Below are 17,500 nucleotides of genomic sequence, written 5' to 3'. Positions count from 1 at the left end.
CCTTGGTGGAGGTATAAGTGGGTGTGTCGTTGGGACTCACCTGCCCTGTGTGGCCCACCCTCACCAGGGTACAGACAGGGTTAAAGGCTCCTGTCCCGCAGGCCAACAAGTGGCTCTGGTTGTACTGCTGCAACACCTTGATGTAGTTTGCACACTCCGGCTGTAGGGGGAGATAGAGGGAGGAAGCAGAGATGGGCGGTGGTGGATGGAGGGAGGGAGGGAGAGAAAATGGTGTGTAGTGAAAAGGCCTGGTTTTTACTGTATCATCCATAAGATCAATACTTCAATAGGTTGAACAAAGGTTAATGAGCACTATGAGATATTCGAATCAATGGATGGATACGTCTTAGAATATAGAGTAAACAGTATATTACTGTTACGTAACGAGTGTCTCTCACCTTCTCTCTGCCCTTCATTAGACACTCTTCTATCTGAGACTCAGTACTGGCCCAGTGGATCTGCAGAGAACAGGTGCACTCAGATTTACAATACTGTACTTCTGTTTGGTTTTAATTGAAATAGCAGTAGTAATTGAAACAATAGTAAAAGAGGCGCATCTTCGACCAGCCAATCATCTACTGTCTCATTGTGATTATACAGTATATGATTACAATATGATAAGGCAGTCTACATTTGGTTGCATTACGATATCGCAGATACTTTCACGTGGTTATTCTGCCACTGATTCAATGTCTTACTCAATATTTCACTCAAAACGAGAAAACATACACTTTTATACAGTACTGCAGTCAGTGTACACATGCACACATGCACACATGCACGCACGCACGCACGCACACCCCCCCCCCCCCCCCCCCCCCCCCCCCCCCCACACACACACACACACACACACACACACACACACACACACACACACACACACACACACACACACACACACACACACACACACACACACAGAGTTTGGCTAACCTATTGGCTCATGGGTGTGGGAGTTCAAAACGCCTCACAGCCAGCAGGCCTACCTCTCTGTAGTGTGTGTTAACCCGGTTCAGGCTGAGGGAGTACAGGTTGTTCTTGGCCCCCACATAAAGCCTCTCGTGGCCCTCGTCCAGCAGCATGGTCTGGGGCTGGAGCGAGGTCCCGTGCCCCTGGAACACCCAGGTCCTGTTCAGCTGCCATAGCTCTGCGTACATAACACACACACACACGCACACACGCATGCACACACACGCACACACGCACGCACACACGCACGCACACACACACACACACACACACACACACACACACACACACACACACACACACACACACACACACACACACACACACACACACACACACACACACACAAACAGAAGTTAAGACAAAAGACTATAAAGATCAAATAAAAGTCGGCATGAACCATGGAGGGAGAGTGGGCGGGGTACATGTAGGATGAGCCAATTTGTAGCAATATTCGGCAAGAATAAAATGTGGTAATAATAAGCTTTATTTATATAAATTTGCACCTTTCATAACATAAAATGCAGTGCCAAGTGCTTTACAGAAGAAATGATTTAAAACAATAAGAAATAGTGAGATAATAGAAAAATAAAAAAGATAAAATCACAGGGTGATAAGAGGGGAAAGTGCTGCAATGAAACAACTGGGACTAAGAGCGAGAAGAATAAATAAATAAAATTTAAATAAAAAAGATAAAAAAAACATTAGAATATACGATAATTATTAAATGTGTGGACATGTTGCTGCAGTGTTTGTATGTGCAAAATGCCGCGAAATGCCTTGTTCTCAATCTCAACTATTATTGCTAACAATGGCTAGCCTGGCTAGCGACTGGATCTGACCGGATCTGACCAAGAGCTGACTCGTTTAAACGGACGTGACGCAATTCAACAGTGAACTTCCCAGCACCCAGTTTTCTGCAAATGGAACGCTAACAAAACGGATGTGATGTCATTCAACCCACTACATCCCAGTTTGTTTGCGATAAAGGAACGAGCCAAAAGGCTGGACCCAAGAATGCAGGAGACGGAGGCAAAGGAACGTTTTAAAGTCAAAATCAACACAAGACAGTGCAGTGCTGGGTTTGAATCCCAAGGAATCAACAAGAAGAAATAATATCCACTTCACCTGTCTAGGTCCGAACACGGAAAAAACTTCAATAACAAACTAAAAGTTCACATCCAGGCTTCCAACACTCAGGGGGAAAAGCTGGCTTCAGAGTTGCAGAGGTTTTCAAAGTCAAGATTTTCAGACTCAAACAAGAGCAAAGTGCAATCCGGCACTTCCTGGCTCGCTGGTAAACTCACGATACAAACAGAGGCAGATGGTAGCAGGCACAGGCAGACAGAACAGGAGCGGATCAGTGGGGTTTGACAGCATCAGTAGATTGAAGACGGAGCGCTGGCAGTCTGTGAATCACCAGGTTAAATAGGACAGAAAACAGGCGGAAGACATCACAGATAATTGCAGACTGATAGCTACCATCTTCTAATAGGGGCTGCCTCCAGCTGGTGGCAAATCGGCCGGGCCCTCGGGAAATCCTGGCGTGGATTCTGCCCCGCAGTGGATGGAACTTTGATCGCTGCTGCCTTCAGCACACTGGACAGCGCTCAGAGCCCGGTGCTGATCAGATGCCAAAGTGGATGGGATTTCAGCACCTCGGAGAGCACTCGGTGACTCGCGGGTTATCACGGATGGAGGGCGTAAACACAAGTGACTTAACGCCGCCGGAGGCCGAGGTTCGTGTCCCAAAAAACAACTGTTTCCTCAATGCAATTCAGCGCATGTGGGGGTGCTAGCCGGGAGCCGAGTTATTCGTAGAGGTCTCCCCCTCTCCAAAACAAACCGACTCGCTAATTAAAACTGCTAAAGACACTGAATAAAGCACTTTGTTAAAACTCACTGTTTCTCCGTGCTCTTTGGTGCCCACAGGAGGTCACTGTTTCTCCAAGGCTCTTTGGTGCCCACAGGACATCAGTGTTGTTACACTCCCTGGCTTCGATGTGCCTGGTGTATTATAATAGAGCTCAACAGTCACGTGACATATTTCACAATTTATTATTAGAAGGATAAACCCCTTGAGATGAACCATCTCATTTTCGAGGGGGTCCTTTTGACATCGTGATGTCACCTTTGGTTCTGGAAGAGAATTTCACCATTTTCCCCCCCATCACTTTTAGAAAAAATCCTTATCTAACGAGTTTGAAGCCTGAGACCATGTCAAACGGCTAGAGCCAGCTAGAGAATCATGACAGTAAGCATAAAACATTTGATTCAGAGTTGGAAAAAAAGTGCTGGGTACAAGAGTGTGTCTACATGTAAGAGTGAAGGAACTCATCCCTGAGGTATATTAGCAATAACAATTGATATGACTAAAATATACCTCATCCCATAATCCATTCCGGGCAATCAGATTAGTGGATGATTGAGCACTCTGACTGGCAGTGGGTGGGACCAGCTAGCAGTCTTTAATGGCAGCCATTCGTGTTTTTCACCTTCCAATTCACTCATTTTGTGTCTAAAAGGCAGGAAGCAACACAGGTGCAAGCAAAACATTAATGGGGTTTCCAACTTCCAATCCATTTAGGTGATCCAGTGCCGGGGCCCCCAGCGGGCCATCCAATGCCCGATGAAGGGATGTAGTGTAGGACTGTAGTGTGTTGTGTTGTTTTCGGTTATCATGCTGTCACTGGAGGTGGTATTTAGTTACTGACAGTGACAGCACCTGAAGGCAACATGAAACTGAAACTAAACTAGCAAGGATCTATTTTGGAAAAAGGCTTGGACATTTCGGGGTGCCTGCCCCTTTAAGAGTCTCGTTAACTAGTTAGATCAATGTAGTGTCCTATATGGCTCTGGATCAATGCAAATGCAATGCATGCACGTGCACCTCGTTAGTGTTTTGCCCATGGTTTTGTTGTGTACATGACGTGCTCAAGTTCAGTTAGTGTGCACCGCATCATAGTTTAAACTGTAAAGTCACTTACCTTTGACAATTTATAAGCTTAGTCCTTTCCTGTGTGGTCCAGTTGGTATTTTTAATAACTGCTCAGTCAGTGTGAGGAGAGATATTTTCAATGTTATCATCACGATATCATGCTGTAATCACCGGGATGTTTACATTTACTTCCGGGTACCCCTGAGGTCCACACATTATAATGGCGGTGGACGGCACAAACTGACTTGTTGAAGACAAAAACAGACAAAGAAGGGTTACATGCTGTACAAAAATGGTTCGTCCGTGTTGTGTTGTTGTTTAATATCATTCATAACAACACTTTCACTAACGTTAGTGGAGACCAGACTAGCTAATTTACCTGTTGGACCAGACCAGAGTAGACTTGAAGCTAAATTAAATTAACTTGGCGTCAGTAGCTCTGTCTGTAATAACCTCGCGTCACCAGGCTCTTCTCACGAGTCTGCAAAAAAACAGCGAGTTTGACAGACAAACAAACGTTATTAGCTAGCTAACACTACATAAAACAAACACAGAAGAAAGGCTAGATACGTCGGACAAGCATGTTTACCAACCGTTTAACCATTTAAATTGAAAGTAGTCGGCCGAAAACAGCGAGAGGGTTTGACAGCATTTATTTGACAACACGCACATTTAAACCTGCCGCCTTCCCCAAGTGGTACCCGGAAGTCAATTTGTTTACATGGTGACGTCACGGTGATTTGGTCTATTAAGTTAGCTAGCTAGTGTTTGCTATGCTGTTGTAAAGTGTTAAGTAAATAGCGTTTCCATGTGGGAAAGGAAATCTCCGTTCATTGTGTGTGGACGCCATTATGTAGCGTTAGTACTAACCACAAGGCGTCGCCATTACTCAAGTGACTTGGCCAAGGATGCATAATGTGATTTAAAAAAAATCTGATACTAAGCTAGGTTAGTATGCTCATCTGTATACAACTCTTAAGTTATTGTTTCTGTTAAGATGAGCATTTCAATGCTTATTGGTATATTTTATCTTAAAAAAAACCTTCTTACCATATTTATGTCCTGTAGCTGTCAAGATGTTAGTGCCTAATTGTGGTTTATTTGTTATTTCAGACTGGTAACTGCTGAATGTCAGACCAATAAATACTGCTGGAACGCAATACAGTTCAGAGAAGAAACTACATCTCCTCATCATCATCATGTGTCCTCCTGACCGACACACACCACCTTGTTTACAGCTGAAACCTGAATGAACTAGCCATACCTTATTACCTCTGTAATTTTAGACGGTCCATGGCAAGGATGGAGAAAGACAACCAAACCGGTCATTGGGGAAATTTAAAACGACCGAAAGCAAAGCAGGGAAATCAATGATGTGGAAGCATTTCCATGATGGTCGGATTATGACAACGGCTACAGCATTCTACAATTTTAACAACGGCTGCAGCTGAGTTCAGGAGTTGATGAAAATAAAGACCAATCGTCAATGGTAAGACTGATATTTCATTGAGTTTATGTTCTGCTGATTACGCGCAGTGTGTATGTGTGTGACAGCTGTGTCACAGGGTCTCAATCCAGGTGCTGCAGTCCACCAAGGCCAAATTTGAAGAGTGAATGCGGCGCGAGCGAGGCTGTGCCATTTCAACGGCTCCTTGAAATGCAGCCGAGAAATGCGGCCTTGTATTTCCAAATCTACAGGATGCAACTGTTGTGTCCTTCGTGGCCCACGTATCCCAGAATGCATCACACCGTTTTAATTCACAAGTAATTGTTAGACTCTATTTGATAGTTTATTCAATGGTTCTTCTTCATCTCAATTTTGGACTGAGGGCTTGAACTACAGTTGACTCACTAGTGCCTCTTGAGGTAGGAGGGGTATACAGTACAAAATCTGGGCCAGACTGTTCCATTTAGCAACGTTCAGATGCCTTCATGGTCCACCAAGGACAAGCCTTTGTGGATCGGGTTCTTTGTCTACTGCAGCATCAGATTGAGACACAGCTTGTGTGTGTGCGTTACCCGCCGTGGTGCGTGTATGTTTTTGCACTTCGGTGTTATAGTTAAATGTTGTGTTTGGTGCTTTGCATAATGCTGCATCTATCCCTGTTTTGACTGCTTTTAAATGATGACATGATATTAACCTATAAGGTGTCAGCAGACTCAGCAAGCACCCGCCGTGGTGCTTTTCATTTGGAGAGAGATGTGGGCTGCTTTTCACTTCTGCTTATTTCATGTTGTGTTTAGTCATGTTGGTGCTAGTAGGCTGGTTGCTGCCTATTTGCTGTTGTTGGTTTGACGTGATCACGTCAGTCATACTCCTACATTATCCTCCTCTTATTTTGCAAGAGTGTCGTTGCAACATCCTGTCCCCCCCAAGATGCGTGTGATTGGTTTAAAGAAATGCAAACATGACAGAGCGTCGCCCCCCCCTTCCTCATACCAAAATGATTGTGGGTTGAACCAGACCTTTCATAATGTGGAGGTTTGGGGTGTGTTCAATCTGCAAAACGTTGTGCACTCTGTGCTACGGTCTCCGGGTTGCCGCCATTGCTGTTTAAATAAACGGTTTGCTACGTGTCGTCGGGGGCTGAGCTCAACCCTGGTAAGCGAGATTAATCTGTGTGTGCCATCTTGGTAATACCCCTTGGGCAGCAAGACTCCTATCTCTTTGAATGGGGAGCCATCTATAACTAAATATAAATCTCTATCTCTCTATCTATCATACTGTAGCCAGTGCAAAATGTAATGTAATCATCCCTTGACAAAAATGTGTACAGTTGATAGATAGATAGAAGATAGATAGATAGATGATATATGATAGATAGATAGATAGATGGATAGATAGATAGATAGTGTATTTGCTTTCTTAGGGCCCAGCGATGGAGAGATAACCATGTGGTTGCTCTCTGTCATCCTCTGGGGGAGCTATGAATCAGAAACACATGTTGCAATGTGCCCTTGGCCATGGAGCAGTTGGGACTCAGGAGCAGGTTACCGGAGGAGTTTGAAATCCCTTGAGCCGAGGGCGGGGGGGTGATCAAACTTGATATTGTTAGGCTGCACTGCAGGCTGTATGGTCTACTACAGGACAACCTACTCTCAGACCCTTATCTGCTCCTCTTCTCACTCGGGTTCAGCAGCAGCCAAGCTTCTCTGTCTTTGTGGCTCGCTCATACATCACATCTTTCTCTCATCATCACTGAAAGTTCACAAACAAGGACACAGGGAAACCCGGGGAAACACAAGGAACTCGTGCAAGGGCGGAAGAATTACAGAATGCCAAATGACCAGAGTACGTATGACAAGTGTAACTAACAAATAACACACAGTCAGGCAGTAATGACGATTTTGTTTGCTCAAAGACACTAATATTTAATGCTGATGCAACAGTGTATAGTGCAAACAGGCCTCCCAGGCACTAACGAGGAGGTCTACCTCCAGCCAATGAAGCATGGAGACACGCCCGGTGCTACAAAGCTCCCAAAGCCTTTCCTACAGGGAAGGCGATGTGGGATATGAGTCTTCCTGCCTGGGAAAGATGCTGTGATAATGCAGGAGAGGCATTTAATCCAGGAGGAAGTGCTTTCATCAGACAGGAGGCGGAACCATTCCCTCTATCGCTAATCAGGCGTTGGTTGACGTTGCCCTAAGGCAGAGATCACGGCTCAGCTTTCCCATTGAAAGTCTTGTCTGTATTAATTAAAGACAACAAACACAAACTGATTTGAGATTAACTGTCGCCTCCCTGACAGTCTCAACTTAACTGCCTGCTTTAAAGAGAAAGCACTGGACCGTGACAGATACATATCCATATATAAACACAAACGGAAACAAACATAGATTGATAAAGACATGCACTGCAGTTTTTGCTCAGCCTGCGAGTCTATATAAACATGCTCGGCTGCACGTACAGAGACGCACGCACGCACGCACGCACACACGCAAGCGCACACACACACACACACACACACACACACACACACACACACACACACACACAGTTTAATTGGACCTGACAGGCCGGTCCCCTATACCTGCCTGTCGGTGAGCTGCTGGAGCTCCGGGTGAAGGACTCGAGCTAAGTGCTGAAGCCCCAGAGTGTTGCACTTCCAGGGGGTCGGAGCGGTCCAAGAAGCCTTAGGGCCCTGGAGCTCATGACTGGGTGTCCTTGAAGGCAGAAAGGGGGATCTGGTGTGTGTTAGCAGACCTCCTGAAACCGGACTGATTCAGCCAGAGGATCCCGGGGTCTAAGATGTAACATCAGTAGTAGTACAGTGCAGGCCTGCAGGATTCTCTTAGTTCCTTCTACTCGCATACCAAATTAGACCGTCTCCTCCTCACTAGCAGATTCCCCTCAGAGGAAGAGAAGGAGAAGCACTGGCTACCATCACCATCACCTATACCGCCTCCGGTCTCCTCTGGCAAAACTTTCTTGTAATACTATGCCAAGCTAACTTTCTTGTAATACTTTGCCAAGCGTTTAAGTGCCCCCAGTAATGCCAAGTCTTCTCCAAATGCCACGTCCAGGGGAGCAATCCTGTCATTTGTTTTACTACCATCCGTGTGTTTTTACAGATACTTGATCTCCAAACTCGACACAGAGAGTGTTTAGCTTTAGCCCGTGTGCGCAGATCGCTCATAGCCAAACCAGCTTCTGTTTGTTTAAAATGTTATTAAATCTCCATAGAGAAGAGAGAGTGACTGTGTTTATTTTGCAGCTATTAAGATATCCATGGTAGAGACAGGCCGACTGTTTGTTTTAAGTAGCGTTAGATCTCTGGTAGGAGTAGGTGGCAGCGACTGAGGGGGAATCATGGCAGTGGTGTTCTGCCAGGGTTTAGACGATGTTTCCTGTAATTATCTACATTTAATCCATGTACTTAGAGCTCTCTCTCTCTCTCTCTCTCTCTCTCTCTCTCTCTCCCTCTCTCTCTCCCTCTCTCTCTCTCTCTCTCTCTCTCTCACTCTCTCTCTCACACTCTCTCTCTCTCCCCCCCTCTCTCTCTCTCTCTCTCTCCCCCACTCTCTCTCTCTCTCTCTCTCTCTCTGTGCGTTTGGATCAAGGACAGCCCCCACCTAGCATTCCTTTCCACCTGTCTAGAGGTGTTATGGTGGCTTTGGAACAATCAGTGGCTTCTTTGCGTGGAGCCAGATCTGCTCGCTCTTATTCACATGACAGACTGAGACGGCGATTGGGAGCGATGGAGTAAACAGTAAACAGAGCCTCAGCCAAAGCCTGTTCCCATCCACTTTTCATGTGTCTTTGGTGCTGATGAAGAGTGGCAACTGATCCATATGGCAACACACGCACGCGCACACGCACACATGCGCACACAAACACACACACACACGCACGCACGCACGCACACACACACACGCATGCACGCACACACACACACGTACAGCGACACCGATTGTCTTTGGTTTTTGTTTTGCTGATTTTTCCTCCCATTTTCTCCCTAATTGTACTTGGCCAAATCGCCCTGCTGTCATACATGCAGTCGCCCTCTTTTCACCTGACAGCGAGGAGTTTCACCAGCAGGACGTAGCACGTATGAGGATCAGACTACCCCCCCCCCCCCCCAGTTTCCCTCCCCTGAAACAGGCACCCCCCGACCGACCAGAGAAGGCACTATAGTGCAGCTAGGGCTGTGCGATTTTGCCTAAAACTAAAATTGACGATTTTTTCTCTCAAAACTCGATTTTCGATTTCGATTTCGATTTATTATACTATTATACTTCTCTAAACATTTGTTGCCCTGCAGAGCTCTTTTCCCCCCTTTTTTCCATAATTGACAATTTATGCTTTTACTCTGAAGGTAGAACAACTCAACTTCCTGTTTTAGCTTGCCGCTGCTATGCTTAACTCCCTGGCTGTTGCTTGCTAACTTGACACTGGTGGATTTGCGTGTTCCTCCGTGAGATAATTATATTAGTGTCTAAGCGACCACCCGTGCTCGGAGTTATATCTGTACTAGAATAACACAAAGTCACAACAGGAATGCGTGGAACTGCGATAGCAGTTAGGGGGAAATTCAGACACACAGGGACAGGTGAGTCAGCTGAGGCTGCTAACTTACAGCCATGAATACAGCCAATCTATCAGTACTCGGTGGCCTCACGTGTTGTTTTGTTATTATGTGAACTGTAAAGGCAACGTTTCATCGTCCGGTGATAACGTCTGTGTTCGTGTGCGCGCGTGAGTGTGTTGTGGCAATCGTTATCTTGTAGGCTACAGCCCGCAGTGCAACAAGCTGCTTTTTGGTCGGAGGTGTTGAAATAAGTCCATTGCGCTGCTGTTTTTAGTAGCCAGTATCACAGCCTCTAGAGAGACTTTACAGCGGGGAGAATGGACAAGTAGCAGCATGCGTACATGAGAGAGAGCCGCCCCGCGTAACGTACTTACCCTAGTTAAAGTGAAAAAAAAAAAAAAAAAAAAAACGATTTTACGATTTTCATTTTTTTAACATCGTCCTAACTAATTAATTCGATTACGATTCAAAATCGATTAATCGCACAGCCCTAAGTGCAGCAACCACGACTCGTACCGCATCGGCTCCTCACCCGCAGACACAGCCAATTGTGTCTGTAGGAACGTCTGACCAAGCCGGAGGTACCGCTGCCAGGAATTGAAAGCGAAACCGCTATATGGGAGCACCAGCGGCACTACAGAGAAAGAAAGAAAGAAGGAAAGAAAGAAAGAAAGAAAGAGAAAGAAAGAAAAATAAAGAAAAAGAAAGAAAAAGCGGCTCCTAACGAGTAAACAAATAAAAGTCCACATGCATAGAGACACTGCATGAAATAGGCCACGCCCATCACGGGGGAAATCGCACCGTTCACTCCCATAGACCAGCGTCATTTTCCTTGAATTAAACATAGCTAAAAGCTGTTGTGTGGTGGGCTGCGCAGACAACAAATGTAAAAAATCACCAGTTAAAGTTTTGTTGTATTCCCGAGCAAAACAAGGAAGCCATTGAGAATTGACGAGAAGAAAAATGTGGATCTAGCTGTCAAGGAAGTAAGTTGGAGTGTTCATCTTCCGTATATATGATCTTTTGGTGCAACACGCAACCATGCCCGCGACATAGGAGAACGCCAGGATTGGAGGGGGGGGGGGGTTCTGTTTCCCCCCGTTTTGGGCATGGTTTCTGAATGATGACGCGCTCCGCAGTGTCTCTATGGGAATAATGGGTGATGATGAGGATAATTAATCATGTTCATAATCAAAGAAGATGATTGATCAGTGAATTATAAATGATTACATTGTTGTCATAAAGAGCAATTGGCTGATGCTGTGATTTCACTGACACACCGACACACTGAGGTGTTTCAGATCACACAGTGCCAGTAAAAAGAAAGCGGTTTCCGCTCTGTCATTATGTGAAACAGACAGTTACAGTGACTGTTCGGCCTCCACAGACGGACGGAAAGAGGGGATTTCCACACTTCTTCTTTTCCTCCTCTCTCTTCTCTCCAAGTCCTTCTCCCCATCTGCAGCCAGTGAGTGAGTGCCTCCTTGCCCTCAGAGGAGGAGGAGGGTGTTTCAGCCAGGGACACACATGGACCTACTGTGCTCCCACTTCAAATGGAAAAGACTCCCTCTAGACAGACACTTTCATCGGCTGTCTGCAGACTGCTGAGTGATGCCTGGGAAGATTTGAAATCTAAATAAACGTCCTGATCTCCTCTTTACCCAAGAAGGGAAACACGGTTTCTGTGCACCAGGGGAGGGTACGGTGTACTGTGTGTGTGTGTGTGTGTGTGTGTGTGTGTGTGTGTGTGTGTGTGTGTGTGTGTGTGTGTGTGTGTGTGTGTGTGTGTGTGTGTGTGTGTGTGTGCGCGCGTGTGTGTGTGCGCGCGCGAGAGAGAGTGAGAGTGGTTGTAGGTCTCTGAGCAATAGGTAGAAAAATATTCGTGTTTAGTCATATGCACATGGGAGGTCATAAAAGGTTACTCAGGAAACTTGAAAACACAAAGTAAATTTGGCTATCATAATTTGATCTGTTGCCAATACTAACTACTACACGTTTCATGTCAGACATTGTGCCCGTGGCAGAGAGCTAGTTTAACATGCTGAGTAATGGGACGTGTGCGCTGGAATAGAAACAAAGTGAAATAGTGAATTGTGTGTTGGGCTAAACTTTAGGCGCTAAGAAGAATAAGGAGCGAGTCTGTTCTCCTTGTGCTGCCGGGGCCCGAGCGAGCCTGAGGAGCCCCCGGGGGCGGGGCCTGTAGGAGCCCCCGGGGGCGGGGCCTGTAGGAGCCCCCGGGGGCGGGGCCTGAGGAGCTGGAGGGCCGGGGTGTTATGCCATTATCGGCACGGCCTTGTGTTCCCGTATCCCCTGTGTGAGGGAATGATGTCACCGAGCAAAATGAAAGCCACATGGAGTGTCGGAGGAGAGAGAGAGAGAGAGAGAGAGAGAGAGAGAGAGAGAGAGAGAGAGAGAGAGAGAGAGAGAGAGAGAGAGAGAGAGAGAGAGAGAGAGAGAGAGAGAGAGAGAGAGAGAGAGAGAGAGAGAGAGAGAGAACACACACACAGACAGAGAGAGAGAGAGAGAGAGAGAGATCCACACAGACAGAGAGAGAGAGAGAGAGAGAGAGAGACACACACAGACACAGAGAGAGAGAGAGAGAGAGAGAGAGAGAGAGACACACAGACAAAGAGAGAGAGAGAAAGAGAGAGAGAGAGTCTCCCTAATAAAGATAAAGTGTAATTGTTTAATGTGGTCAGTGGTATAAATCAGCAGGGTAGCATTAGCAACTGACAGTAGATGTTATGATAGGGCCGAACAGACCTGCTCCTTCATCAAACACTACAGGTACATAAGCACAGGCGTATGTCATCTATTAATGCACTTTCTAAGTAGATTGTGCTGTATTTGACTCACATTAATCAAACTCCATCCCCATCTGTTCCAAAGCCTCACTAGGATGAATCAGTGCGACATCACAAATCCCCGCAAATCCCCCGGAAATGTGGAAGCCCGCAGCAGTTAACTAGTCCGAGTTGTGCCGAACAAACGTTAATATGTCAAAAACTATACATCACATTTGACATTCTGAGTGAGAGCAGAAGTAGCTCAAGAGTTTGATGTATAATATGCGTGTCGCGTTAAAGTTGTGTGAACTGTCGCAGTTTTTGAAATCTAAACACCATAGCCGTCTAGAGGGAGACGCTCAGGCTCCATAGCTTCGCATTGCCGTTTCCACCCAGTGACGTCGTTTGTTTACAAAATGCTGATGGGCTGATCCCTCGTATAAGACTGTGGAGTTCAGATTCATCAGTTTGTGATGCTCAGTAAGCTTGCTTCTTCCGTACTCATCAAGATCCACATACACTATAAATATCAAGTGATTTAATTGCTTTAATGTTGCCTAAACATTAGATGCTTCCGTACTGCGTCGTAAATTGAAGAATCACATGATACAGTCATGAAAGTAAACAAGAATAAGTGGAACTGACTCAAGATGGTGTGGCTTGAATGACTCAGAAACTAAATTTCATACGGCTTCATTTGTAAGTGGGAAAACTTGTGCACATCCAAAAAACGATGTTGTTTTTATTGCAGCTACTTTGGAGAAAGACAGCAGACTTGACAGTAGAGTGAACTCCCACACACTGCTACTTGCAATGCAACACCTTTATTGCAGAGTGTTTTGGTCCAACTGGACCTTTGTCAGATAGTCAAAGGTTGGACTAGTCTGATGAAGGTGTTGCATAGCAAGTAGCAGACACTGTGTGGGAGTTCATTCTGTTGTCAATCCTGCAGCTTCATTTAAGACTTCTCTACCCTTTCACACAGTTTATAAAACTTAATTGATTTTGGGAAAGATGACTGTAACAACTGAGAAACTCAAGTGACATATCCAGAGTGATATTAACGCATGGCGAAAACATCAGCTTGGTCGAATCCGTAGATGCCAGAACAAGTCAAAAACTTAGCAAATATATCGGCTTACTACTATACCATACCTTTCTCTCTTTTTCTGTATGACTATGAGAGCAAAGCAAACCAGAGTCCAATTCCTTGTACCTGGCCAATAAAGCTGATTCTGATTCAGTTTTGGCATAAGCCTACATTTACATGTGGTTGTAACCAAGACCACTATATTACTTGTGACTGTAAGTTGAAACAATGACTTTCAGTGTTTCAGCGGTTGATGATTTCGTGTGTGTGGAGTAACCCATCTTCTACAGAGCGTGGCCCTCTCTCTCTCTCCCACAGGTTGGCATGGAGAGATAACGGCTGGCAATCTGACACAGATCTGTCTGCTAGAGGCACTGCTTTTTACTGCCAGGCTACAATAACCAAGAGCTGCTTCTTGGCATCTGTGTTGAGGTGCTGCTCACCTCACTCTCACCCCTGTTCTTTCTCATTTCTCCCTCTAATATCGTTATATTATTATATCAGCATGCGCTCAGAAGACACTGGAAAACCAAGTGATTTCCCGTGTCACGAACTGAACTCATCTCCTCTGTCTGGTCCCTTCACAGAGAGAACTGAACTCATCTCCTCTGTCTGGTCTCTTCACAGAGAGACCTGAACTCATCTCCTCTGTCTGGTCCCTTCACAGAGAGACCTGAACTCATCTCCTCTGTCTGGTCCCTTCACATGAGAACTGAACTCATCTCCTCTGTCTGGTCCCTTCACAGAGAGAACTGAACTCATCTCCTCTGTCTGGTCCCTTCACAGAGAGAACTGAACTCATCTCCTCTGTCTGGTCTCTTCACATGAGAGAACTGAACTCATCTCCTCTGTCTGGTCCCTTCACATGAGAACTGAACTCATCTCCTCTGTCTGGTCTCTTCACAGAGAGAACTGAACTCATCTCCTCTGTCTGGTCCCTTCACAGAGAGACCTGAACTCATCTCCTCTGTCTGGTCCCTTCACAGAGAGAACTGAACTCATCTCCTCTGTCTGGTTCCTTCACAGAGAGAACTGAACTCATCTCCTCTGTCTGGTCCCTTCACAGAGAGAACTGAACTCATCTCCTCTGTCTGGTCTCTTCACATGAGAACTGAACTCATCTCCTCTGTCTGGTCTCTTCACAGAGAGAACTGAACTCATCTCCTCTGTCTGGTTCCTTCACAGAGAGAACTGAACTCATCTCCTCTGTCTGGTTCCTTCACATGAGAACTGAACTCATCTCCTCTGTCTGGTCCCTTCACAGAGAGAACTGAACTCATCTCCTCTCCCTGGTCTCTTCACAGAGAAAAGGTCATGGAGGATATTAGAGTTTCGCCAGCTGCCTTCCCCTCTGGACATCTCATTAATGAACTGGAGAGCACACACATTTCACAATGGGAGAGGGACGTAGGCAGCGACTCACACGTAGGAAATGAAAGTGAGAGAGGGGGGTGGGTGTGTGTGTGTGAGAGAGATATCGTTTACCCTTTGCTGACCCAAGAGGGAGGCTTTAGTCCATATAGGATATAAGGTGTGTGTCATCGCCACCGTGACTGAGATCCTAAGTGCTAAAATGTTAATTACAGGTCTCTGCTCACTGAGTTAATACGTCTCTTCACTTGGCACATTAGCTTTAAATAGGAAGAAGAAAATCCCCTCTGCTCTCAGTCAGACAGGCAGCACTTTATGGCCCACTGGTATTCCCCATCTCATCACCTACAGCTGCATCATTTAAAGCTAGCAAAGTATAGAGAGACTAGAGAGAGAGGGGCCTTTTCTTGTCTGGAGAGGAAGGTTTAAAATTACACCTCAGAGGTGGGGGGGGGGGGGGGGGGTTCCATCCATACATCAGTATAATTACTACCTGAGTTCACTGTGTTGACACACGCACACAGTCGCACACACATACACGCGCGCGCACACACACATTCACAAATTGTATAAATTGTAGTAGGGCTGCACGATATATCGTTTACACATCGTCATCGCGATGTGCGCATGCGCAATAGTCACATCGCAGGGCGTGCGATGTTAAAAGTAAATTAACTCGTCATTTTGCTTGATAAACTCTCACTTTAGGGGTAGCCTACTGAGTGAAATGCAGTCTCTCTCAAAGGTGAGAGATGCCCTACTACTGTACTCACTCATTTAGTGCTTAGCTTCAACACAACAAAATGGACAGAGAGCTAAATTGAATTATTTTTGCTTATGTTGCGTTGCTGACAGTAGCCCGTCGGATGTAAACGATGTGATTGCGTAGGCGGATGTGTCCACAGGTTGCAGTGCACTAGCAGGCTGGCTGCTGTAACTCAAACATGTCTGTGGAGTGGAGATATTTACTCTTGAAACACCAACAAGCAAGACAGCAACATAATGACAAGAAGGCTAAAGTGATTATTACTGAGAAGTTGTCCGTGTATCACCGCAGCTCTCTCTCCCCCTCAGGCTCTGATGATGCCAGGTCCTACACATCGGGAGCGTTTTTTTCGTGCGATTAATTCGCACGTCAATAATATTATCCGAACCTATATCAGTCAATGCAACCGTGCATACCAACGGCGAAGTTTCGCCGAGCGTTATTGCGGTGTTTATTTTTTCGAACCACGGTCGATTTTTCAGTAGTTCGCTTCCAACGTGTACACATCTGTGGCTGTGATTGACAGGTGGGTCAAAACTCGCATCGCAATTTCGTGCCATATATTCGCTCTTGATGTGTAAGGACCTGGGTTGAGTTAATCATACATAGCGACTCATTTACACAAACATTTCAGTGAAAATAAAAAGACAAGAGACATATCTTGGCAATTAAATGTATATTTATTACTTTTCACGAATGAATTGTTTGTCACCAGTGCTGCTACATGTGAATCGTCGTCTCTGTCTGTACTGCGGTGCGCTCCAAAACCGGAACTCCAGAGATGCGGAGTGTACCACTTGGTAGTTTCTGGAGGGGGTTTCCGGGGGGTCAGACCAAGTGTGTAAAGTGGCAGGGGTGTTTCATTGTTGATTTATTGAAACGGTAGATTCTAGCACTCAATATTAGGGGTGGGCAATATATCAATTGTATATCAATATTGTGATATGAGACTATATGGTCTTAGATGTTGGATATGGTAAAATATGGTGATGATACGGCATACATGTTGTCTTTCCCTGGCTTTAAAAGCTGCAGTACACTAAGTGAAATGTAGGCTAGTGACATTTTTAAAGTAGAATGTCATAACTCACTCACTTTTTCATGTATGTACGTCATGGAAATCTATTGGTCAAAATGTGTATGAACCCTGATAGATGGTGCTCTGAGGCCTACCAGTAGGCCACAGCCCAGTGGTTGAGAAACATTAAAATACATAATTTCCCCTCCAATATCAGATGGACTCCTCTACAAAATCACCCAAATCAATCTAGAAGTATTATTTTCTTTAAAATAGAGCTATTCTGGTAATCTGGTGAAAATCTCTATTTTTTCATATCGCAATATATATCGCAGGGGTGGGGAATATCGCAATGTCAGTTTTTTCCAATATCGTGCAGCCCTAAATTGTAGTAGCATTGGAGATAATATATTTTAATGGGATGTATTTAAATCAACTTAACTACTTAGTTACCTGTGAATGCAGCCATTGAACCATTGTGAGTCAGCCCCTCCCATCGCTCTGAACCACTTGAAAGCTGTTCCGAATGT

At 45.5% G+C, this 17,500-nt stretch overlaps 1 protein-coding gene across 2 annotated transcripts in view; it reads right to left on the bottom strand.

Moving 5' to 3' along the window:
• sema3e (sema domain, immunoglobulin domain (Ig), short basic domain, secreted, (semaphorin) 3E) overlaps positions 1 to 17,500 on the bottom strand; it is a 38,230-nt gene that overhangs the window by 14,627 nt on the left and 6,103 nt on the right. For both annotated transcript variants that reach the window (XM_083655146.1, XM_083655147.1), the window contains exons 2-4: positions 987 to 1,147; positions 399 to 458; positions 41 to 160 (exon numbers count right to left, since the gene is read on the bottom strand). In XM_083655146.1, the coding sequence (XP_083511272.1) occupies positions 41 to 160; positions 399 to 458; positions 987 to 1,147 (341 nt within the window). The remainder of the gene's footprint in view (positions 1 to 40; positions 161 to 398; positions 459 to 986; positions 1,148 to 17,500) is intronic.

This window comes from Poromitra crassiceps, assembly GCF_964638095.1.
Source record: "Poromitra crassiceps genome assembly, chromosome: 18".
NCBI lineage: Eukaryota > Metazoa > Chordata > Actinopteri > Beryciformes > Melamphaidae > Poromitra > Poromitra crassiceps.
Note: the sequence above shows the minus strand (reverse complement) of the source record. Positions and strands in the feature narration are given on the sequence as shown.